The 27,291-nt window shown below is 35.1% G+C and overlaps 1 protein-coding gene across 1 annotated transcript in view; it reads left to right on the top strand.

The window, feature by feature from the left end:
• The window catches only part of LOC106870237 (ATP-dependent RNA helicase with zinc finger domain), a 94,426-nt gene that overhangs the window by 45,286 nt on the left and 21,849 nt on the right, over window positions 1-27,291 (top strand). The window contains exons 4-9 of the mRNA XM_089354337.1: window positions 15,245-15,366; window positions 16,765-16,827; window positions 17,695-17,911; window positions 19,801-20,116; window positions 24,828-25,026; window positions 26,227-26,334. Of these exons, the coding sequence (XP_089210463.1) occupies window positions 15,245-15,366; window positions 16,765-16,827; window positions 17,695-17,911; window positions 19,801-20,116; window positions 24,828-25,026; window positions 26,227-26,334 (1,025 nt within the window). The remainder of the gene's footprint in view (window positions 1-15,244; window positions 15,367-16,764; window positions 16,828-17,694; window positions 17,912-19,800; window positions 20,117-24,827; window positions 25,027-26,226; window positions 26,335-27,291) is intronic.

A 27,291-nucleotide genomic window follows, 5' to 3' on the forward strand; every position in this document is an offset into this window, starting at 1 on the left:
AAACTTCTTAACCACACAACCTTTCCCATGTCAAACTAAAGGTTTGGTCTGTCTTCAGTTGAAAAGATTATTGAAAGGTTAAAAATCTAATTTGTAAATCATTCATTGTTTATTTGTATAACAAAAATTGTCCCTGAAACTAGAAGAAACTTCACTCCATACAGTAGATAGTTTTTCACTTTGAGATGTACAAGAAATTTCAATTTTTAGTTTTACTGAATTGATTCTTACCATTGCAGTCCACAATTTGTCTCTTTGAATTCTAGCGACTGTATTAAAATCAAATATTTTGTATGACTAACATAACTGGTTGAGTAACTTTTTGTTATATTTTGAATGAAACCATTCAGGAAATCAGGGGTGATTATGATAAGACTTCAATAAAATATCATTAACCATACTCATCTGAAACTAACCCCTTGATCCACTATCTATATCCTCTCTTATGCTTACTTTCTTGTACCCCGTTACTACCGTCTTTCTCAGATACATCCATCCACCCTTTTAAAATGCAGGGTAACCAAGTATCTTCTCTGCAGCAAAACACCTGCACTTCTCCTTCTATTATACTGTAGCCTTTCAACATGTGGCATAAAACCAACTCCTCCTCTCAAATACGCCCATCACCACCATCACCACCACCACCACCACCACCACTTTGTTGAGGGAGCTTTTTCTTTTCTTTTTCCTTTTCCTGCTCTCTTCTTGTCTTGCAACAAGAAAAGCACTCTGTCATGTAGTTGGCATTAGGAAGGTTATCCAACCATAGAAACCTTGCCAAAGCTGACATTGGGGCTCATCGCAGCCCTGTGGCTTGCTGGATCCTGTCACATCATCCAATGATGCTAAATGATGATAATGAAGAGTTGCTATTTCACATGATGAAACATGTATTTTAAAAGTTACATTCTTTCGTAACCAGACCAGCACAGGAAACAGATGCTAAATGATGATGATGATGATGATTATGATGGTTTGCACCATATTTCTGCATGTCAGTTAAAAGGGTTGCAATCTGGAAGGGCATTCAGTGGTAGAGCCATTACTTCAAAAAGAAAGAAAAAAATGTCTTTGTAACTCATGCCAGCATAGAAAGATGGACATAGAATCTGTGGATGATGACCACTTTTTCACCCATCCTTTCATCAAATTCATCGTTTAATTCATATTACATATATCTCTAAGATTAAACAGACAAAAAGAAGAAAATTAAATACGACATTACATCTTATTGTAATTGAGAAATACTTAAAAGTAATTAGAATATTTAAAAAAATTTTTTTATTAAAATTTTTTTTTTTTTTATATCTATTGGAATAAATTTGTTTCAGAATACATTTTCTTGAAATAGTGACTACTGCAAGTTTTTTAAAACTGAACTATAACAAGTGGAGAGAGAGAGAGAGAGCAAAAAGGAAATAGGCAAACTGATGGATTTTTTTTTTAATTATTAATATGTAAATATATCATAATTTAAAATGGCATGTTAGACTTATTTGCTAAATATTTCTGATGCAAAAATATTTAGCATATCAACAGCAATAACCAATAACAAATGAAAGAATTTTAAAATTTATTTCAGTAACAAGCTTTATGTCAATCAAACATCATAACACACACAGCAATTTCTTCTTCAAAAATATACAGCAGTAGCATGACATATGCATGATAGCATAATATATGCATGGTGTCTGCTTTTCAATCTCTTCCAATACTGCTACAATAGCACCCGCTCATCTGAATATGCTTACTCTATCTATACTACTCCCTCCCTCCCTCCTCCTCCTCTCTCTCTGTCTCTCATTCTGTAAACCCATTGAATGCAGTTAACTCTTATTATCCTTGCCATGTTACACCACTCAGACTGCACACTTAGCTATGATTCCAAGAATTGCTTCCATTTATAATTATTCCCATTTTTTCTTTCCTTTTCTTTTGGTAGTCATTTGTTTTTTGTTTTCCAAGAAATCCTTTCCATCTTTAAAAAAAAAATTTTTTTTTTATTAATAATTTGCATTAATTCAAACTGAACGAACATTAACTATACTAGACTAACCCAACATTCCTTTTCCATTCTTTCATTCGGAAAGAATCATTGATACTTCTTGTCTTTCACACGTAAACAGATAATAGAACAAAAACACTGAGTTGATGGTTTTTTTTCTTCCTTTGTCGAGTTTTTTTTTTAATATTTTGATCATTAGGGTATAGTAAATGAAATACTTTTGCATAATGTAATTAATATATATATAAGATATAGATATATGTATATATATATGTGTATGTATGTGTGTGTGTGTGTGTATATATATATATATAGACTGTTGGAAGAAAGAGTATTTAATAGGATAACAGATTAGTAATATTTTTATGTTTAGTTCAGTCAGTCTCCTGCTACTCTGAGTTTTGCCTGTAGGTGCACATGGTTTTTAGGCAAATTGTGAATTGCTTGAAGATCCTGTGCACTTATAAGTGAGACATAAAGTAGCAAGAGACCATCTCAACCCAAAATATAGTGTACAGACGCACACTTGTGTAAATAGAGTGATAGCCTTTCCCTCAAACACATTAAACACATGACAATTTTCAAGTTGATTATTTTAATAAAGGATTTTTCATATTCTCTTATTAGTCTTTGAGATATATGAAGTAATTTGTATCTATTTCTAACATTGGCACAAGGCCACAAATTTGATGGAAGGATAAATTTAGAAGAAATTATTTTAAAAATATTCTTTGGAAATAGTTTTTTTTTTTTTTTTCTAACTGGCTTATATTCATTTTTCATGTTGGTATGGAGGAGATGGTGAGTGAAATGGTTTTGCTGGTGCAGTTATTTACATAACTACTGGCTGCCGTTCTTACTGCTAGCCATTCGGCTGTGAAGCTGGAGCAGCTCTTGTTTTTATCTGTTAGACAAACTAGAACACATTAAGTAAACAATTAGGATCCAAGGAAACTAGTGGTTATCTGTAAAGGCAGTTAGTGATTATAAACAGTTTGAAAATGGAATAAATTAATTTACTGTGAAGAAGAGGAGAAAGTCTAACATTTTGGCCAATACCATTCATTAGACGGTGACCTGGCAGAATTGTTTGCATGCCAGGCAGAATGCTTAGTGGTGTTTTGTTCTTGCTTATGTTCTAAGTTCAAATTATGCTGAATGGTCAATACAATAAGTACCAGTGAACACTGGGGTCAATGTAATTGACTTAACTACTCCTAGGTATGAGTAAAAAAAAAAAGTAAAAAAAAAACTATTTCCCTCTGCCTATCCATGTCAAGTCAGTGTGGCAGAGAAGGCTCATCAGAACAGGATGATCTCAAGCTTAAACCCACAACCTCCACATCAGACCATGGTTGGTGGAGGGAACATGCTGAAGCCCTTGTCCTGCATGGACTGAATATGGGCAATCCAATCCAATCCAATCCAATCCAATCCAGAGAGTGATCTTTTCCTTCTTCTGCTCAAAATCTTAGATTTTTTCTTCCTTTCCTTGAGGCAGATCAATTTATTACATTTTTGAACTGTTTATAATGCAAGTAGAATCATGTACCTTGTTCAAGGATGACAGAATCGTCATTGTTTTAATGTCCACTTTTCCATGCTCGCATGGGTTGGACAAAATTTGTAGGGGGTAGATTTTCTACAACTGGGTGACTTTCCTGTCATCAACCTTCACCTGTTTCCAAGCAAGGTAATATTGCTTCATGACAAGACATGTTTTCATGGACTATGGGAAATGGACATCATTTGCATGGTGGTGACAATACTTGCTTACAACTATCACACAATGTTAAGGCAAAGAGACAGTAACTCACTCACATACACATACATATCGCAAGCTTCTTTCAGTTTCCCTCTACCACCAGAAGGTTTTCTTGGTCCAGGGCTACAGTGGATGACACTTTCCCAAGTGCCACACCATGGAACTGAACCTGAAACAATGTTGTTGGGAAGCAAATTTGGTGCCACTCTTGCTGCAGTATGACTAAAATTTTTGAGGATGGCATTGTGTCCTATTATAGACATTGTGCTTCCAAATAGGAAGATGGCATGAAAAAAGATGAAGTGATATGCATTTCATCAAAAAGATGAAATGCATATCATTTCATTTTTTTTATATTGAAAAGAAAAAAGAAAAGAAAAATGGTCAAAATATTTATAAACTAATTTTTTTTAAAAATCAGTAATGTACATTTTATATCATCTCTTGGTTCTAGAACACAGAAAGATAATCGTAATTAAAATTCTTTAGTCTTATATTCACTATCAAATCTTCCAAATTCTCTTTATCCCAAAGAAATCTAGAAACTGTATAACTAGACAAAGATTGTGCTTCTCTCGTCCTTTGAAAGCATACAAATGATCAAGTTTTACAGGGTGCATGTGTTATTACAGTTTAGTTCTATTTTAAAGATGAACTGAATAACTTGCAGTCTTGATTTCAGTAATGTTTTAATTTAGCTATTATTTTTCTTCATAAAAATTTTTTTATTTAGATATTAGATATTCTAGAATGAACCTGTTACCAGTTCAAATATGCTTGAGAAATATTCACCCCCTCCCACCCCCCATCATGGAGAAAAATTCTCACTGTAAACAAAAAGGTGTAAATGCACCATATCTGACCAGTGCACCATCTACCCAGATCACTAGATGCATGCATTTCGGAGTAGTTATTTCTACTTCAGCATTGAACACTGAAAAGAGAGGCACCCCCAACTGGCTACAAGTGACCAAGTCAGTCTGTCTGTTTTTCTCTCTCTCTCTCCACACACACACACACACACACACACACACACACACACACACACACACACACACTACTACTAAATTCCGGTGTAACTCTCTCTCCATCAGCTATCACATTCTTGATGTTGTGCTGGGTCTAGAGGTGCAAAGTCAAGAGGGTATCTGTCTGCTTGTGACTACATGGACACCTTAAACAATTAGCAACAGCAGGATACATGCTATCAAGTCATACTTTTTTATGTGTGATTTATGTGTGGTTGTATGTTTATACACACACACACACACATTATATCAACATCAACATTCTAAATGCAGATAGTTTTCAATGATGCACCTACTGGTAAATGTGTTATAACACTCTCCATCTCTGACATGTACATATTTTTTTTTATCACTTAGTCAGGAGAGGATGACAATACCCATAACCCTATATAGAAGCTGGGAGACTGGTGTGAGAGAGAGAGGGGGGAAGATATTCCCAACCCAAAGTTTTAGGTTGAACGCTTACAAGAGAGTGTTCTCTGCTAAAAGCACCCAAGGACCAGATGGGAATGTTAAATGAGGTGACAGAATAAGTCTACCACCCAAGTAAACCATGATGAGGTTTGAACTCAGAACATAAAGAACCAGAATGAATGCCATAAGGCATTCTCTCTGACACTCAAACATTTCCATCATTCCTCCATCCTAGGCCAATACTTCTATTTATCAACTCTGGAATGATAAAAAGCAAAGTTGACCTTGGTTGGATTTGAACTCAGAACATGAGATGTCAGAATAAATAGCTCAAGATATTTTGTCCAATACTCTAACTACTCAACAAATTCAACATCCAAAGTGTGTGTGGATGTTAAACACTTCTAACCTCAATAGATTTGTATGCTTTATAATGAGATCGTTATCACCATAAAACATGTGGCTTTCCTGTTGGTATAGGTTAGCTGGTTTGACAGGATCTGACGAATCAGAGGTTTGCTGTTATTTATTCTCCTCCTGGTACTGAATATTCTTTTCTGCTCTAGGCACAAGGCCCGAAATTTTTTGGGAGGGAGCCAGTCGATTATATTGACCCTAGTACGCAACTGGTACTTCATTTATTGACCCAGAAAGGACAAAAGGCAAAGTTGACCTCGGTGGAATTTGAACTCAGAACGTAAAGACAGACGAAATACCGCTAAGCATTTCGTCCAGCATGCTAACGTTTCTGCCAGCTTGCTGTCTTACAAGAACTGAATGTTATTTATTCTCCTTATGTTTATTACTGGTTGATTTAATTTAATTTAATAGTATCCTCTTGCTTGATTCCTTTTCTGTCAGTTCAAAAGTTTCTTAAGTCAGTCCAAGCATAAATGTGTGGTTAAGGAGCTTGCTTTGTGAACATGTGGTTTCAGGTTCAATCTCACTGCATGGCACTTTGGGCTAGTGTCTTCTGCTATAGCTCTAAGCCAGCCTATCCCTTGTGAGTGAATTTGACAAATGGAGACTGTGTGGAATCCCATCATATGCATGTGTGTGTGTTGGTTGTTTATGATCCCATAAATTAACGGTTCAGCAAAGAAGATCAATAAAATACTAAACTTAAAAAATATATACTAGGGTCAATTTGTTCAACTAAACCATTCAAAGCTGAGCCCCAGCATGGCCTCAGTCAAAAGACTGAAACAAGTAAAAGATAAAAGATTGTTTCAGTTAACAATTAGCTTCCAGTCGTTGATATTTGCATATTCTTTTCTCTCTGTTTCTGAGTTCACTTTTATACCTTTATACCTTTAATTCTTATCTGATTATTTAATTATATCTTTTTTTTTTTAATACCACTCTAACCCAGAATTTAATGAAGCTATTTTATATTTATTTTCAACTAAAATAGTCTATTGTCATGTGAGTTTACCTTTTTATAGAATCTAGTATTTTATTTTCATCTTTCATTACCTTGTTATTACCTTTTAATCCTAAACAGACTTGTACCCCCATCGAACCTACCCCCCCCCTTACAAACTACTCTGAAGTCTGAAATATGAACAAATGAGGGAGGGCCAGGAAGATTTAAAGTGTCAATTACACCAGGTAAATTCATCAAAAGCTTCTTAGTGGTAAAAATTGTTTTGGTGGACGTTGACAATTATGTGCTTAATGTGAAATATGAACTTGTCAAAAACAGAAACAAAACAAAAACAAACACAAAAAAAAAAAACTGAAAAGGTAAAGCTTGAATTAGATAAAACTATAGGTGATGATGATGATGATGATGATGTGCATCAGGTAACAATTAGTTCATTGCATTCGGTCCTTGCTCCCTATTTTGGCCTGTAGGCAGTGGGGAAGGTGGAGAGTGGAAGGTTTCATAAGTGTGAGGTGTAAGGTGAACTGAGGTGGCAGAAGGTAAGAATTGGAGCTGGGAAGGTAGAAAGAGGTAATACACCCCCCCCTCCACCCAAAAAGGAGAGGAGTTCAAATAAGAAAGCAGCAGCAGCAGTAGTGTTGGTGATAGTAGCAGTGGTTGTTAGATGGGCAAAGAGAGCAACTCTACCTAGAAGAGCTATTTAAATGTGAAGTCTTCCTCCATTAAATATTCTTAATTTAGAATGAATCATTTAAGAGGTGGTGATGGTGGTAGTAGTAGTAGTGGTAATAGTAGTAGTAGTAGTAGTAGCAGCAGCAGCAGCAGCAGCAGCAGTAGTAGTAGTAGTAGTAGTAGTAGTAGTAGTAGTAGTAGTAATAATAATAATAATAATAGTAATAGTAATAATAATAATAATAAAAAAAGTGATTGTATATACTCTACTGCCTTATCAGAAATGAACATGTGAATATTTTAGTGTGTTATAACCAGAGATATTAAAATGAGAATTATTGATAATAGTAAGAGGGTTGTCTGGAAACACAAACAGTTGTACTTTCAGGCTGCTGCTGCTGATGATGATATAAAATCAGGTATGGTTGAGAAGTTTACTTCCCAATCATGTGATCTCAGGTTCAGTCCCACTGCAAGACATCTTGGCCAAGTATCTTCTACTATAGTCCAAGCCTAATCAATGCCTTGTAATTGAATTTGATAGATGGAAACTGAAAGAATCTTGTATGTACATTACACGTGTGTGCTTATATTTTCAGTCTTTGATAAGTTGCTATGAGCATTGTTGTTGTTGTCACTTTTGTCAACTTGTCCAACCACTCTGCACCTTTGTGGGCATGTGAATTAAGAGATCCCTTACTTGAAAAACTGGTGAGGAAGGGCATTTGATTGCAAAACAATGCCTCAATAATTGTCCAATCCATGCAAACATGGAAAAGTGAATGTACAATGAATGTACAAACATACGTATATCGTTGTAAGGATATAAATATATGCATGTCCCCTTACAGCAAGACATCTTTTACTGTCTCTCTATCATACTTTAGCCTCTTATCACCTGGCACAGAGCCACTTCCTTCAATACTACTCCCCTCTCAGTTGAGAAGGTCTTTTCTTGTGAATTACTTGGTGACCTCACTAATACTGCATAAAAAGCACCCAGTACACTCTGTAAAGTGCTTGGTGTTAGGAAAGGTGTAGAAACTATGACAAAGTAGACATTGGAGTCTTGTGTAGTCCCTTGGCTTGCCAGCTCCTGTCGAACTATCCAACTCATACCAGCATGGAAAGCGGACATTAGATGATGATGGTTTACATATATATGTCCATGTCTTTGTGTGTCTGTCCGTCTGTCTGTCTATCCATACTAAGAATTGCATGGTAGTTGTGTGTTGAGTGGCTGTGTGGTAAGTAGCTTGCTTACCAACCACATGGTTCTGGGTTCAGTCCCACTGCATGGCACTTTGGGCTAGTGTCTTCTACTATAGCCTCAGGCCGACCAAAGCCTTGTGAGTGGGTTTGGTAGACGGAAACTGAAAGAAGCCCATCATGTATATATATATATATATATGTGTGTTTGTGAGTCTGTGTTTGTCCCCCTAACATCGCTTGACAACCGATGGTGGTGTGTTTACATCCCCGTAACTTAGCGGATCGGCAAAAGAGAAAGATAGAATAAGTACTAGGCTTACAAAGAATAAGTCCTGGGGTTGATTTGCCCGACTAAAGGCGGTGCTCCAGCATGGCTGCAGTCAAATGACTGAAACAAGTAAAAGAGTAAAAAAGTAAACTAGATAAGCATGTAGAAGATCTCTGCCACTTCACGATTGTAAAGTATGACAGTTAAAAAGTAATAAATAACTAAACCACTCAGGTGCCATCTGCATGAAAAAGTAATAGTTAAGTTAGTATTAATGTATTGAATGCAATGAGTACAAGAAATCTACATAGGAATGTTTATATGGCAAAGAAAATACATTAGCTTAATGACTAACATTATTTTAATCATTACGGCAAGGATAACTCTGGAAGTCTATACTTTGCTAATGATGTCTTATTAAACCTCAGACTATCAATACATTCTCAGACTATCAATAATATCACAAAACTAAACTAGACATATCTAAAATCAAATTTTCAGAATGTCATCATCTGGACATCATTTATATTCATCTACCCCCATTTTAACCCAAACATTTCCAAATAATTACACATCTTAAAAACAATGACAAGTGAATAAAATACAAAACAAAAGTTTTTTGTTCATAATTTGTTTTAATGTTCTATAAATGTTCTATTCACATACACACACACACACACACACACACACACACACACACACACACACACATATATATCTCCTATCAATGAAACATAAATATCTATGACCTCAGTGACCTCATTGTAGCCATATTGTTGTAGACTGGAGACATAAAGCTCGAATAATAAAAACCTGGGTACTATAATTTAGATCTTTTAAATAAATGCTTCACTTAACTGAATGTGATACTGTTTCTCACCATAAAATCTTTAAAGAATGTTATGAATGAAGTAGTACTGAAACAGAATGACTAGCCTTCAGAAAGATAAATAATGTTTGAGGGTAAAATCATTATATTTGAATATATTTTTGTTGCTTGAATTTTATTCACTGCCTCGCTTTCCAACCAACTATGAATTTTAGAAACACCTGTTTATATATGTATATATTTTTACTAGTTTAAAGTAATTGTGTTTAAAACATAGAAGCCCAAAGAAATATTTGAAGAAAGAATTTTTTAGAAATGTCTATGGTGAGGGTGCTTATCCCAAAATTCCACCCCTTTTATTCCATCCACAGAAAGTTGATGTACAGATGCAATTGAACACTCATCATTTTTATGACAATATTCTTTGTTTCCCATTTTATTTTAATGTTCTATTAAATATCATGTTCCTTTTATTAGATTTAGTCAACTGACTGTGGTCTTGGAGCATCATTACCATGGGATTCTATTGGTTATATTGGTTCCAGTACTTGTTTTGTGGGCCTTGGAAGATAGAATGGTGGAGTCAAACTCGGAGTAAAGTGATGTAACAAATTCAAAACAAATACCACAAGATGTCTTTATCTGATGCATTCATTTTGTCATCCCATGCTGATGTGTATGCATGGTGAGGGACCATGCTAAGTGGGTAGACACAGTGAGACCTGGCCAACCCTTGGTAAAAAAATTAATTAAACTAACAAAAACAGTAATGATAATGCTATGTACTAGCACCATGTAAAAAGCACCCGTGCAGGTGCCATCTAAGAAGCACTCATGCTAGTTCCATGTAAAATAACACTCTTGCCAGTACCTCTTAAAGAGGCATTCATGCTGATGTCACATAGATGTGTGCCAGTGCTGGCATCGCTTAAAAAAGTACCCATGCCAGCACCACATGAATAATACCCAGTACATTCTGTGAAACGGTTGTCATTAGAAAAGGCATCCAACCATAGAAACCATGCCAAATCAGATGACTTGAGCATAGTACAGCCCTCCGGATTGCCACTCCTGTCAAACTTCCCAACCCATGCCAGCATGGAAAATACATGTTAAATGATGATGTTACATGTTGCAGTAGGCTTCCCTGCTGTTTCCACTCACAAAATCTTACACTGATTTGGCCATCCCAAGGCTATAGTAGAAGGCAGCACACAGTAGGCTTGATGTCACATGGTTGTCGAGTAATATTTCTTAACTACACAGCTATGTCTGTTTCATGATAATCTGTCATTGTAGCCAGTTAATTGGAATCCAACTATTTTTGATTTAGTGCTGAAGTGAATCATCTAAGTTTCAGAAATCTACACAATCACTCTCCGTATGATTTAGAAGAAATCTACTCCAGACCTAGAATCAGACATAACATTCTAACTGTAGGAATAATCATGTGTATATGAAACATTTCCTCTTTTTTTTACTGTTTTGATTGTTCCTATTTATATACTACCATTTCTGTTTGGCAGTAATTCAAGTTTATTTAATTGGGTAAGCATTATTATCAGGTGTGTGTGTCACATGCAACAAATGAGATGTTGTGCTGGAACAACATGTCAACCATTGCTAACATAGTAAAAGGGATGTAAAATAATATTATATATCATCATTACAGAGATTATAATGTTTGTTTATTCTGTGTGTAATATTTCTGCTTTGTAACCTGAAACAAATATCAGTGTCAGTTAAGTGCTGTGATCTGTATAAGTGGTTTGTGATGTGTAAACTCATCATTTATTATATACTAGCCTTGAAACCACTCTTTGGGCGGTATTCAGGCTAGCTCCTATGGAGGGCACCTTTGAGGCCTTCAGCCCCACTATTGGGTGACTTTGTCGCCCTCTACTCTTGTGTAATTAAACTTATTTCTGAAAATATGCTAAGCTCCGATGCTGATCATAGTTTAATCAATAAGTGTAGGAGCAAGGTAAATGCAGTAAAAATAGTAGGGGTCAGTGGGGTCCCATTTAAGCAGCTCTTCAGAAATTGAACCTCCTCACGATAATGCTTGAGAGTTCATGGTAGGATATTTGTTGTCATTGCTCCGATTTGGTCGCCAATGCCATATATTTAGTTTAAAATTCAGTAAAAGTAGGTGAGTCAGTGGGGCCCCAATTAGGTGGCCCTTAAAAAAATAGATCCCCTTAGAACATTCCCTGGAATTGGAGGAGTTGCTGGTTTGAGTTTCATTGTCCTTGCACCAACAGTTTAGGAAGAGTTAACGAACATAAAACATAATGGACAGAGAAACATCGCCAGTAGGAGATGAGTTTTTGATGTTTCAAATGAGGTCTTCCAGGGAGCATAACTGCGGTGGGCAAATAGACAGGCTATAGAAGACATTCCAGGAGAGTAGCAGTGCTAATGCAATCAACAGTTATATCTTGTTATATCATGTTTGAATCAGTTAGAAGTTCAGTCTCAACAGCAGTTTATTTATATGTATCTGTCATTGTTAATTAAATGAACGAAAACGGTCTAAGTTGGTTTATATATATATAATATGTAATTGTGTGTGTGTGTGTGTGTGTGTGTGTGTGTGTGTGTGTGTGTGTGTGTGTGTGTGTGTGTGTGTGTGTGTGTGTGTGTGTATATATATATATATATATATATATATATATATATAATACAGGATCAAAACATCAGCTTATGATGAGCAGTCCATATTGGAACTTCAAAGAAAGAATTTCTAATGACAAATAGAGATATGTGTCATGGGAAAGACACTCCAAATGAGAGTGATCTAACCAGTTAGATTACTAACACACCAAGCCCATCTCTTTCTCTCAAACACTGACCTAATAAAGCCATGCACTACATATATCTGAAATATAATTTTTGTTGAATCTTTTTCCAGTAATGTTGCTGTAATTTAGTATTTGCATCTCTTTCTCATACTTACGATCTTCATTTGCATAGCAGCACTATCCTGATTTTTTGAGTTTTTTGTAAAATTTTTTCTATTTTAACCAGTATTGTCATTCCTTTCATAAGCATGACTACTACTACTACTACTACTATTATTGTTGTTAAGGTGGCAAGGTAGCAAAATTTTTAGCATGCCTTGCACAATACATAACAACATTTCGTCTGTTTTTTTTTCTAGGTTCACACATCACCAGAGTAGACTTTGCCTTTGATCCTTTGGGGGGTTGATGTAATCAAGTAGACCCCTTCCCCAATATTTCAGGCCTTGTGCCTATAATAGAAAGGATTATCATTTTATTATTATTATTATTATTATTGAAGATGTCACACAGTAGCTAATTTTATGATGTTGTAGATTTATGGAAAGTACCAGTGAAATACTGGGTTGATGTAATTGACTAGTCCCCTCTCTCCAAATTTCAAGCCTTGTCTCTTTAGTAGAAATGATCGTCTGGCAAGCTAGCAGAATCGTTAGCACGCTGGCGAAATGCTTAGCGGTATTTCGTCTGCCATTACATTCTGGGTTCAAATTCCACCAAGGTTGACTTTGCTTTTCATCCTTTCGGGATTGATTAAATAAGTACCAGTTATGCACTGAGGTTAATATAATCGACTTAATCCCTTTGTCTGTCCTTGTTTGTCCCCTCTGTTTAGCCCCCCCCCCCCCCCCCCCCCCCGTGGGCAATAAAGAAATTATTATTATGAAATTGTTTTAAACGTGTTTATGTGTATATTATGCTTTGTTTAATGTGAATACACTTGGAATAAATTTAGTGAATGGATTGTATAGCTTATTCAATAATTAACTGTGCAGTGCTATTGCTTAGACCCCCCCCCTTCCTCGTTTAGCTCCCATACAGAAAATATAACAGCAAGGTAGCTAAGACCATCTCAACTTCATTTTTTAAGACACAATGTTTCTAGGACTACGTTAACCAATCTTCTGCCTTTTTAAGAATAGGGTACATGGGCGATTTAGTTGATATTTCCTGTGGGTCAAGTGACCACATAAGTGGCTTTTCTATTTTCAGCTGACATAAGTTATTGTTTCTATAGAAGTGAAACAACCCAATCAGAAGGCTATCGACTTATTGACTGGGAATCCGTATCCATCAGTATGTCTGTATTTATTGGGAATATATATTGTATATTGTTGAAATTAGATTGCAAGTTTTTTTTTGTTTTTGTATTTGGTTTGCAAGATTCTTGATGGGAATTCGTGTGTTGAAATTGTCTTGTTGTTTTGGGAGGGTCATTACGCCAATAATGATAACACATGCACTGGTTCAATATCACTTCTTTATTGTTAGTCAGTTGGTTAAAATCAACTAAAAAACGAAACCCAGGGGTAGACCTTAAAGAGAGAGGGCAAGTCATTGAACAGGTTGTGAATAACGATGAAAGTACTTTGATTAATTAACTGATTGATATTTTAACCAGCACATTAAACCAATGACCAATTTGTTGGTTGTATATTTAACTAATTGACTAACAATAAAGAAATAATATTGAACCAGTGCATGTATTGCTATTGGAGTAATGATCATCCCAAAACAACAAAAATAATCATTGAAAATTTTTTTTTGAGGATTAATCAAAGATTGGACAAAAATAGATTTGTTACTGTTAAAAATTGCGGATGTAAGTGCAGATGATGGTCTGTGTGTATTGGCTGAGAATTACCAGTCATGGGTCTAAAAGTAGAAAGCAGTTTGAATCAGCTGAATGTTTGTGAATGATAAAAGTAAGCAAACATTTGAGGTAACAGACCAGCTTTATTAGTATGACTTGAGCAACGTAAGTCCAAATCAAAGTATGTGAGTGTATACTGTATAATGGTCAGTACACCATGGTTATCAATCAATAAAGAGGCATTGATTTGAGTCACAACGGATAAATCACTGAATCATTTGCATTTGTACTTAATTTTTAAGATTGTCTGGTCTCAACAGACTGGTCACCTATCTAGAGTAAGAGTCACTTCTCATTCATTTAAAGCTAAAAAGTTTGTTGCTATTATTCAATGCGGATCCTCTCTGTAGTCACTCAACTTCCTAGAAATAGCAGACAAATTACCATGTATTTTATAAAAGAATGGATAAATTAAATAATGTATCATAAATAACATCATGACTGAAAAAAAAAAGGACAAAAAAAAAAAAAAGGGATAGGATGGTTATGGCTGGATCATAGGTTTACTAAAATTGGGCTAACTTAGGGCTAGCTGATGTATGTTATTCTTAGGTGTTCTGGTTGCAGAAAATGACCAGTGAGCAACTTTGAGGTGACCTTTTCCATTTGACCAATAAAATAGCAGGAAGATAATAGTTACAACGTGCTTTCTAGGCACTGTACAAGACATCCAGAACTGTCTACTAGCCAGGTTATCATCTTAAAACGCATTCATATGAAAATTAACCATTAGCATCCTGTCAGAACCGTGGTCATGACCCTTATGGTGGATAGTGATGCTGGGACTGCTGGAAAACTGTGGACACTTATGGTCAAATGGTATATGTTGCATATCTGTCATTATGCTCCAATGTGTGGTCAAATTTTAGTCGATAGATGATGACTGTGAAGCTAAAGCCAAACGACAGTCATAGTAAGTCTGAAGTTAAGCACCAACTTCATGATGCCATAGTTTGTAAAGATGTATCATTTATCATTCTGTTTCAGGTTTGGAAACTGATCCATATGATGAGAAGACATTAGGACGTAAAGTTAAACTTCTGTGTCGACTTGGAAAATTTGATGCTGCTTTATCATTTGCAACACAGTGGGCAGAAATCATTCCTAATGTAAGTGATGCTTATGGTTCCTTATGTCAATGAGGAACTGTTCTTTAACTCTTTTGTTACCATATTTCTGTTGAAAAAAAAAAAACACCTTTGTCTCTATTAATTTTTAAAATAATGAAGAATTTAGTAAAATAACTTTGTTATTATTAATTTGATGTTTGAAATATAAATTGACATAAAATGTTGGTGGAAGATTAGATTAAGAATAAGATGTTTGTATCTTAGCATTACAGGCAGTGTCAGGTAGATTGGTATCAGAAAAGTGAAATGTTCACTTTTCTATACTTTCTTGAATCTCATTTGAAAATATATTTTGCTCTTGAGATTTTAATGGGACACATTTTCATTATGTGACCAAAGGATCCTCTGTCTGTTTCAACATGGAATGTTCCAGTTCTTTGCTCATCTGAACTGCCACCTGCTCCTTGAATTAATTTGTCTCATCATCCTTTGATGTTGTTGAACAACTAATTCCAACCAGTCAGGATTCACTGGATGGGTTGTATTATTCATCCTTTCAATTACTGAATACAAAATGTGGCTTGCGAGACCTCTGCATGGTTTCTCTGAGTCACCATCTCACCCTTGTATGCAAGTCTGTTGCAAGGTTGCCCATTTACAGCTGAGTGGACTGGTATAACATGAAATGAAGTGTTTTGCTCAAGAACTCGATGCACAGCTAGTCTGGGAATCAAAACCATGACCTCACAATCGTGAATGCAACATCCTAACCACTAGGCCATGCACCTTCACAAAGCTTGAAAGTGGTTCAGTATTCGACAGACATTTGTACCCTTAATGTAATTGTTTGGTGGAATCAGCATGATCCAGAAGAGTTAAAATTGTTCAAAAACCAATACACTGTAAAATGAAATATAGGAAGTGGAAATAGAGATATGAAGATTAAACAATTGCTTGCATTTTACCTATATTTCATTTTGAATTGTACTGACTTGCATAAACACAGGACTATGGGTACACACACACATGCAGAATATTCCTCTCATTAAATGTTACTTTTTGTTTTTGTGACAATATTGCTAGAATAAATATACACATCTATATAAATATATAAATAGATATTTTTTATTTATTGCAATTGTGTTTGAATTTTAATAAATCTTTTTTACATCCTGCCATGTTCAACTTTACTTTTCATTGTTCCGGGGGGTCGTTAAAATATAAAATATAATACTAATCAGGAACTGGAGTTGAACTTGACTTTACCCTCCCCCAAAATTTGCAGTTTTCCTCTCCTATTTTAAAATCAAAATCATCACACACACACGCACACGCACGCACACACACACACACGCGCGCGGTAAAGAAACTTGTTTTACAATGATTTTTAAACATTTATTTCTCTAAATTCTCTTCTCTCTCCTCCCGTTTATCCAGAGTACAAAAGCTTCAGTAGAACTAAACAGAATCAAGAATGTAATTGTAGCGTTGCAGGAACAGGTGAGTTATAGAATTTCATCTCTTTTCCTTTGTGTCAGTCATTTGACTCTGGCCATACTGGAGCACTGCCTTTATTATTATTTATTTTATTTTATTTATTCATTTTTATTTTACAAATATTTCATCATCTGTTTGTACTATTTTTATTGTGTTGCATCATTCTAGACACCCCCTCACTTCTATTTCCTGTTTGATAGTGAAACTAACTTAATGTTTTACAGTGGTAGTTATTAACTGTTTTTCTTTACACTACATATATTTCACAGGCATAATTTTATCAGTTGAATCTATTTTAGCATGCTACTTGTTCGTATTGTATCAATCTTGAAAGAATGAAATGCTAAATTAGCCCTGATATAATTCAAAATCTGGATAGAATGATGTAAGAGTTTTGGGATTGCATTCTATTATTTCTACTAGCTTGCAGATTAATAATAATAATAATTTTGTGATCCAATATACTTGTAAATTAGAATGAAGTACATTCAAGACTTCGTCTCTTCTTGGGTTATTTCATCAATTGTAAGCACTTATATTTATTAATATTTCTACTAAAACTTGTCTTTTTATATGGTTTTGATTTTTATAGATTTTATTATTGCTATTTTTACTTGATAACATGATAAAATTTAGCTATAAATTGATACAGAATTGAATATTGCATCATTATCATTTTTTGACATCTGTTTTCCTTGCCGGCATGGGTTAGATGGTTTGACAGGATCCAACTTGATGTCAGCTGCTTAGTCATAGTTTTTATAACTGGATGCCCTTCCTAATGTCAATCACTTTATAACTGCTTTCTGCAAAAAAAAAAAAGAAAACATGTTCTACTTTATATATATATTTTATATATTTTTTTACCAGGATATTGATGATGATTATGAAGTTTATGACAACACCATGAATGCCAACTTAGAATCCCATCTTAAAAGACTCTCCCCTGAAGGGGAAGAGAGAAAGGACTCCTTTCACAGTCCTCAGTCTTCAACTTTATGTTTACCCACTGGAGATGGAAATAGATTATTGGATTCTACCAACAATGTTTCTACAAATTCCCATGGTCCCTATAACCATGCAGAAGGTAAAATAATTGATTGAATTATATTGTTTTCTATGTATGTTTTATGTTCTACTAGCAGAGACACCCAGCGTTGCCCGGGAATAAAATTGTTCCCTATATATTGGAAGAAAAAAGCAAAATATGTTGTAGAGAAATTTGTTATTCTAAATTCAATTTATTTTTCAATTGGGGTAAAATTTATTTTTCAGTTGGGAAATCAATTCACAATATAAAATAATAATAATAATAATAATAATAATAATAAAACATGAAAAATTTTATCATGTGCACAGCATTGTTCTGGAAGAAGTTTAGGTTGATGTTCATTCACAAATGCAGCCGAGTCTGTGATGTCATAATTTATCTCTCTTGCTATGTCTCTTCAAGTTAAATCACTAATTTGACAGTTTGTTTTTGGCAGTCCAGAACCAGACTCTTGCAAATTTTTGCCTCCTGTGGTCAAAACTTGATCCTCAATTTCAATCTGTGTTTGGTTAAAAATTGTTTCAGAGAACTGAATATTGATATCTGGGTTTGCCTGTTGAACTGCATACTTTAAGTCCTCAGCCATGTCCTCACGATGTTTCATCCAAAGCTGTAGGGGACTGCCAAGTTGACACATGTCAATTGTATAATTGCAAAACGGTTACGGAGTTCCCTTGGAGAATCTGATACTGATGCTTCAGTCAATGCAAGGTTCCAATGCTCATCATTTTCTAAAAAACCTTGTTGATAACATAACATGCTTCCCTATAAGTTTCGCACACATGACCATTTATCCTCCTTGAATCTTGGAATGATTTGGGACCATGTACTTCATGGAAAAGGAGCCATAAATAGTAGCATTCAACTTGGCTGGGGGGGGGGGGGGGTCACTATACACTCTTGCAAGAGCGTCAGCCTGTTTCCTCTTGTGTCATTTATTGTTTCTCCAGGTGTAATACTTTGGTTTATTTATCAGTAGGTAAACCAGCAGGAAGTGATGAATAGATCAAAGTTTACAAATGTTTGTGATGAGAAGGAAGAATTGTCTTGTGAATTAGCTTTGTGGGTAAAGGAGTTTTCTTGCATCTTTATGTACTTGACACAACTTAAAAAAGGCAGTAAGGGTAGTTTCTTTTAGAGAAAGTGCTTGTTGCAAGGCAGTTTGTTTTGTAAAGATTACCGCCTGACTGGCCTTCGTGCGGGTGACACGTAAAAGCACTCACTACCCTCTCTGAGTGGTTGGCGTTAGGAAGGGCATCCAGCTGTAGAAACTCTGCCAAATCAGATTGGAGCCTGGTGTTGCCATCCGGTTTCACCAGTCCTCAGTCAAATCGTCCAACCCATGCTAGCATGGAAAGCGGACGTTAAACGATGATGATGATGATGATGATGATGATGAACCCTGTGGCAATTCTCTAGATGGCCTGAGTAATTACCGACGGCATGCGTCTGTAAGACACTATCTTGTCAACTAGATACAGACAAGTCTTCCACAAATCTGCCTGAGCATTTAAAGTGCTAAGAGCCAAAACAAATACTGTAAAGCATTTTGTCCAATGCTCTAACACTCCTGCTAAAACCTTGATCTAGGTTGGTATTTTATTTTATTGTCCTAGGAAGGCTGAAGGGCAAAGTTGGCTTGGGTAAGATTTGAACTCAGAATGTAAAGAATCAGAATAAATACTTGTTAAACATTTTGTTTGATACTGTAAACAATTCTGTAAGTTCATTGCGTAAATATGTTTATATTTTTAATTTTTAAATTCCTCAACACGTAAAGGAAAATGGTCCATTTTTTTCTGTAAACCATGTTTCTGCATCCTGTGAAAATAATTCCTTATTTTATTGTTATGTTGACCCCCCCCCCCCCAACCTATGACTATTAACTGTTCTATAACTTGCTTTTTTTTTCTCTCTTTTTATAGATACCATTCAGTCTTCCAGAAATGTTTCTGAAGAATTTGGTTATTGGTGTAAAATTTGTGATTTGGAGTTTAAAAAGAGATCAGACTTAGAAAACCATTGGCTCTGTGATGTTCACAGAAAACAAGTCAATGGAGGGGAAAATATTACCTTGGAATGTAGTTTTTGTGAACTTGTATTCCGAAATCAAGCAGAACTGGAAATTCACTGTAGAGGAGATCTACACAAAAAAAGGATTACCTCTGATGATAGCTGTGACTGGTTGTATCGAGCACCTCCTAGAGGTTTGCGGGCAGAAGAATATACCATGTGTGTTCGGTAAGAATACTTTAATTTTTGGATCTTCTCATCACCACCATTTTTCTGTTCTCAGCAATCAATGTTCTTGTTTTGTTTTACTTAATTGTTAAAATAAGAATTTTCCTTACACTTGAAAAGACAATATTATGACCAGGTAAATTAGCTCCACAAAGCCTTATGTAAAAAAAATAAATAGAAAAAAACCAAAAAAAAATAGTTAACCTTTGCTGTCATTAACATTTTTGTCCTATTTTTAAAGAAATATAGTAATGTTCTACTCAAAAGTAGCCAATATTTTGGATGGATAAGACAGTGAGTTGGCAGAATCATTAGCATTAACATGAAGGCAGCAAGCTGGCAGAATCTTTAGCGTGCCGGGCGAAATGCTTAGCGGAATTTCGTCTGCTGTTACATTCTGAGTTCAAATTCTGCCGAGGTCAACTTTGCCTTTAATCCTTTCGGAGTCGATAAATTAAGTACCAGTTATGCACTGGAGTCGATGTAATCGACTTAATCTCTTTGTCTGTCCTTGTTTGTCCCCTCTGTGATTAGCCCCTTGTGGGCAATAAAGAAATAAGAATCATTAGCATGCTGGACAAAATGCTTAGTGGCATTTTGTCTGTCTTCATGCTCTGTGTTCAAATTCCACTGTTGTCGACTTTGCCTTTCTTCCTTTCAGGGTCAATAAAATAAGTACCAGTTGAGTACTGGAGATGATGTAATCGATTCCCCCTACCCTGAAATTGCTGGCTTTGTGCCAAAATTTTAAATTAATATTTTAGATGGATTTTAGTAAAGTAACTCACTTTTTCCTTTGTGGTGTTTGGAACCTAACTTAATAAATGTTGATTGAAGGTTTTTAATTTAGAAATTTAAAAAAAAGACCCACTTTAAAATGCCAAGTTTTTGGATCAAAGAACCAGAGGTGGTCTCAGGCAATTTAGTATTGGGAAGTTGAAAGGATGGTTATCTTCTTCTCAATACTGTGATGCTTGTCAGGTAATGATGGCTTTGTTACTTGATCTCAGGGAGATCAGGTAAGCAAACAAGGGGCCACAGTTTTCACAAGGGACACATTGCAACACTAATGATTTTATTAGCTTGTTGCTCTACTATTTATAGATAATAGCAGTGAAACTGTCCAAATCAAATCAATTGCAAGTCTTCATTGTTGATATCCTGATGACAGATGCATGTGATAAGAGGAATGGCTTCAATCTGTATGTATATACAGAAACCAATTTTCAAGACAAAGTTGGATTATAGAGTGTACTTTGAGAACAGAGATAGGTTAGAAACAGAGGACAAGAGATTTGTGTCTCAAATAATATTCCTTTGGTTTATTTATCAGTAGGTAAACCAGCAGGAAGTGATGAATAGATCAAAGTTTACAAATGTTTGTGATGAGAAGGAAGAATTGTCTTGTGAATTAGCTTTGTAATTCAAAGGTTTGAGGGTTTGGGTGAGGGGAAAGAGAAAAGGAATCCATGGCTCTGAGTTCCATCTAACCACTAATTTGATTCCAGTGGCTTACAGCTGAGCCTCTTAAAAAACATAGACTTGTTAGGAGTATCATTTATATAATGATTGGGCAGAAGATACAGGATTATGCACCAGCAAAGATGGCAGCATCCCAAAGTGTTTTCCATGGCTTCAAAGTCATTGTTCTATCTAGCAGCAGGGTTTATTTATTTATTTTTATTTGTTGGGAAGTCTTTTCTATCGGCACTCTCTGATAAACAGTGATGCTATGCAAGTGAAGATGCAGTCAGAAGCAATGTGTTGAGAGACCATGATATTCTCAGTGATGAAAACTGTGAATGTTCTGAACTAAGCTAAAAAATGCTTGTTCCAATATACAAATAAGAAAATAAAACATTTATTGTTTTGCAAAAACTAGCCTAGCTATAATTCAATTAATATAGGCACTTAGAACTACCTTAGATTAGAATACTGGTGTGTATGAAACCAGTAATTTGATATTTTAACCAGTATGTATGATTGCGGAATGGTACTATTTACTGGATTTGTAGAGATGAAAAGAAAACGGAGGAGATGAGTTTTAAAGTAACCCCCCCCCCCCCACACACACACACACAGACTGATAAACATTCTACACAACCACTTTACAAATGCCTCTTCATATATGAGTAATTGATTTCAAACTTTGGTACAAGACCTGCAATTTCTTGGGGTGGGGGCAAGTCAATTATCTTGACCTCAGTGTTCAACTGGTACTTATTTTATTGACCACAAAAGGATGAAAGGCAAAGTTGACCATGGTGAGATTTGAACTCGGAATGTAAAGACAGACGAAATGCCATTGTGCATTTTGCCTGATGTGCTAATGATTCTGCTTGCTTGCTGCCTTAATTACATGAGTAATTGAAATACATATAAATAGGGGTGGTCTGTTCTGAACCACACCCAAACTCAACGTATAGGTGTGAAATGAGGTTTTGTCCATCTATCAATAGGAAATACATAAATATATATGTATATATGTGTTTGTTTTTATCCTTTGTCTTACTTGTGTGAATCCATGATTATGTTTTTAGCAAAAAATATAAGAAATATTATTTTCTATATAAAATGTAAAAATTTGTAAGTTACATGAGATGTATACATGGACATTGAGGAACCTTTTGTTCATGCTCTTTTGTACTAGGAACCATTTGTATACCCACCCCACTGTACATAGATATGCTCTCACACATATACAGTAGGAGTCTTGCAGATCATCTTCTTTGATTGAAAAAAATATATATTTCTGGCTGAGAAATATTATGTCACCCTAACCACTTCTACCATCAATTTTATTCCTGTCACATAAGGTTTTCATAATAAAGCATTACTTCCACAGAACTTTCTTTCATTTTTTTTTCTTCATTGCTTTTTCTTGACAAAGAACAACTGTCCAAAACATGGAACTCACTTCTGTTTCTTCCTTAAAATAAGTTGACTTCTTTTGTTGTTTTTTTTGTTGTTTTTGTTCCGGTAAGAGTACACAATGAAATATATTCTTCAATATTCTCTAAAGGCTCCCTAAAAGTAGTTGATAGCTTCTGTTACCTAGATGACCTAATTTGCAGTAAAGGTGGGTGATCTGACAGCATAATTGTCAGGGTAAGGAAGTTGAAAATTTGAGGAAGCTGTTAGTTCTTCTAGTAACAAAGGGTTCCTCTCTCTGTGTGAGGAGCAGATTGTATGATAATTGTGTACAAAGTAGGATGTTGTGAGGTAAAGAGATGTGGAACTTGAATGCAAATGATTTCAGAAAGCTGGAAAGAAATGAAGCATGCTTCATTGGATATATAATATTAGTGTGGATGGATGATATAAGAGAAGTGGGGGCTGACCAAGACGGTGCTTTTATGGTAATGGTGCTTTTGGGTTTGCTATATAAACAAGTATAGTTGGGTGGGGAAAATTCAAGGGCTGCCCCAGGCAGCATACATTCTAGCCACATCATAGCCAGTGCTAAGTCAAAATGATAACATAACCAATCATTGAAATATTGAATGTTTAAATAAATGTCAGATTGACTGGCATAAATACTGGTGTCACTATAATGACTCAAATAAATAAATAAATAAAGCACCCTGGAGGCCGTTCCCCAGCATGAACACAGTTCAAAAATTGACACTAGGGAAAGAATGAAAGATGAAATCAGTGATGATAAAACATAAGTTAAATGTGTTGTGGAAAGATGAGGCACAGATGAAGCACATTTTCAGCTCAGTGGTGTGATCAATACTTGAAATTATTGCATGTGGTCCTCTAGTAATTCTCACAGTTTTATGAGCAATTCTTGTGATCACCAAAAATAACTGTTTGTATAGGTTTTTACCAAAAATTACATATTGAAACCCTCCTTTTTTTTTCTTTCTTTCTCTCTAAAGGATCTTATCAGAATATCATATACTGTTGTACCAAATTTATCAGTTTCTCTGCAGTATAACATCTCTGTGTATCTTGATCTCTTTCACAAACATTCTTAACCCTACTTCTCTGAAGATAATCTCTACAGTTACCTTCTACCCACCACCAATAACTCCTGTTGCATCCATCATCCACTTGTACTATATATCCATACCCAGGTATGTGTCTCGAGGGTCAACATTTCTAGCATTTAGGTGCAGGTATAGCAGTGTGGTTAAGAAGCTCATTCTGCAGCCATATGCTTCCAGGTTCAGTTTCACTGCATGGCACCTTGAACAATTGTCTTCTACTATAGCCCTGGGCTGGCCATTGCCTTATAAGTGAATCTTGTAGATGGAAACTGGAAGCCCAACATGTGTGCTTGTGCTTTTTTTTAGCCCCACCTCCCCACTTGACAATTTACTGGTTTGGCAAAAGAGACTAAAGTGTCAGACTTCAAAAAGTAAGTGCTGATGTCAGTCCATTTGACTAAAACCCTTTAAAGCATGGCCTTAGTCCAATGACTGCAACAGGTTAAAGATAAAAGAATACCCAGTTTAACACCATCAATTAGCCCTTGGATGTCTTTGATAGGGCCTCAGTTGCAAGTATTTGGATCAAGCCCCTCGTTTGAGGATATCAGGATATTCATTTTGTCAATCTTGGATGTTTCTTTTTTGATAGCTTCACCATCAAAAGTTTATGTTTTAAAATACTGTTTAAAAAAAGGTGAAAATAAAAGCCTGTGTAATGAGGATTTTATAATTGTTACTGAATGAAACTTACTGTTTGTGTCTATGTTTTTTAGTTTCCTGGAAACTGGTAAGTGCTCTTACAGTGAAAACTGTACTCAAGCTCATTCCGAAGACGAATTACAAGAGTGGAAGGACAGGTTTGAATTTAAGAAACAGTCACTTCAAAAGGCTCGGGACAAGCAACTTCATGGAATTTCTTACATGGAAAAATTGGCTGAAAAGTTGTTACTTTCAGAAAATCCTGAATCTTTGGTAATAATTTGTTTTAATTTGTCATTTGCAGTATTTGGTTGTGTTGTGGTGCAGAGGTTGCAGCAATCAGTAGTTCGTCGTATCATTTATAATGTATTTGCCCCTTATAGGAAAATTGTTAATATATGTCAAGTTTATAAAGGAGCCATTCATATCCAAATGTTAGTCTATTGCAGCAATTAATTATAAAGGTTTAACTATCTCCTGTCATGCATTATATTTGGCCTTTTATTTTCAATGTAGACTTTAGCATTTAAACCGGCCATATCCAGCCAAAATATTCAATTTGTTTTATGTTCGAACTGACCAGATCCAAGCTCACACACCTACCCTACAATGTTATTCTACATTAAACAATCACACCATCGAAATCTCAAAGATATGAGCTAGTGCATGATTTATTCAAAACAATGTAAATCAATAATCATTATGTTTGATAGAACAATCTGAACACTAAAGGGTTAATCGAAATCAAACTATGTCTGTTAAATAGGGGGGCTTTGATTATTGATCTAATAAAAGGTGATTGACTTTTATTCTTCATCCTATGTTTAAGTATTGCATCAGTTATGCTCTACTGACACCTCTTTCAATGTTTAATCAAAATCTAGATGGGGTCCACAAAACCCTAAGTGTGGAGGCTTTGATTATTGCACTGTATTTGACTTTATTCTTTATCCTGTTAAAATATTGCAACAGTTATATTCTCTAGTGGCACCTTTCTCTTCAACTTGTTTTCTTTAGTTTAATTATATCAAAAGTATCAATTTCCTTACAAACTGGAATCAGTCAATTTATTTTAGCTTTAGCAGTTTCGATTAAGTGAAAAAAAAAAAACAAAAAAAACTAATGATCTTATTTTTCTACCCTCAAATTTTTACATTAAAAAGCTCTGAAAATTAATATAATTTGAGAAATGCCTTTCACCCTGCAAAATTCTTGATGGCATTCCATCTTTCTGTGAACTTGTGAAATTGATTACATTCAGATTTGAATGCAATCAAACCTGACAGTTAAGTCTACCTTTTTTCGATTAGCACCTAACATATTACCATTATTATTGAGGTAGAACAAGAAATGTTTGTTAGCAAATCAAATGTACTTTACTTGTTGTTCATAATAACAAATTTAAACTTTTTGTTTTTGTAATATTTAGTCTCTTTCTCATAATTAATTTTTTTTTTTTTTTAATCATTTCAGCTTGTTTCCAATTTGGATTATGTGAAGTTACACATAAATTCTGACTTGAAAGTAAATATGTCCAATAAGAAGTGTACTAATTCTTGGACTTTCACTGTTACTAGTAAGGTAAGAAATATTTTTTTTATATATTCTTTTTATCTGTATATACTGTGTATTTTCAGATTGTTAAATCGGAGCTAACGACATTAAAATTGTTAAATGTTTGATTAATGTCAGTCTTGCAAACAAAAAAAAAAAAAAAAAAAAAAAATGATCTTTTAAAATATATTTGGTAGTGGAACTACTTTTGTTGTATATGCTATATTTGAAGTACTTATTTTCTTTCTCTGCTGTATGTAATTTTTATGAAAAACTAATGGTCCCTTTTCTTTGGTGTTGACATAGTATCAATAATATAGCTTCATTTTCCTCTGTCTGCTTTAGTTTGCTTCTTCTATTTTAGATGTAAGCTAGTAATAGTTCATATTTAATTCAGTTCTTGGGTGTGAGTTTAATAGATGAGGTGCATTCAAAACGTATCCAACTATTTTTCCCACCAGACCTAAGGACAAAATTCTTTGGGTGAGAGGTGACGCCCCTCTTCTTGCGCATCAGTGAAAATTTTTGCATTGATAGGCTGCATCAGTTCCCAGCAATAGAGTAAAAGGCAGATTGTATGATGCCTGTGAATGAACAGCTGTGAAACATGAGCTGTGATTACAGAGGATATGCAAAGGATGAAAGAAGTGAAATCAGAATACTCTGCTGGATGGGTAATGTCAGTGTGCATGTATGGGAGAGTGTAAATGATTTAAGAGAAGAACTGGGTATAAGAGGCATCAAATGCTGTATGCAAGAGAGAAGACTGTGCTGGTATTGTCATGTGATGTGTATGAATGAAGACAGCTGCACAAGGAAGTGTCAATCTCAAAATGTAGAGGGAACCTGTGGAAGGGGTAGACCCAGGAAATTGGATGAAGTGGTGAGAAATGCTCTTCAGAAGTTGAGCATCACAGAGGAGGTGACAAGGGGTCAATACTTCTGACAATTACTGTGCTTGAGAAGACACATCAAGCTAAATAA

Source organism: Octopus bimaculoides, chromosome 6, assembly GCF_046866305.1.
Source record: "Octopus bimaculoides isolate indiv1 chromosome 6, ASM4686630v1, whole genome shotgun sequence".
In the NCBI taxonomy this organism is placed as follows: domain Eukaryota; kingdom Metazoa; phylum Mollusca; class Cephalopoda; order Octopoda; family Octopodidae; genus Octopus; species Octopus bimaculoides.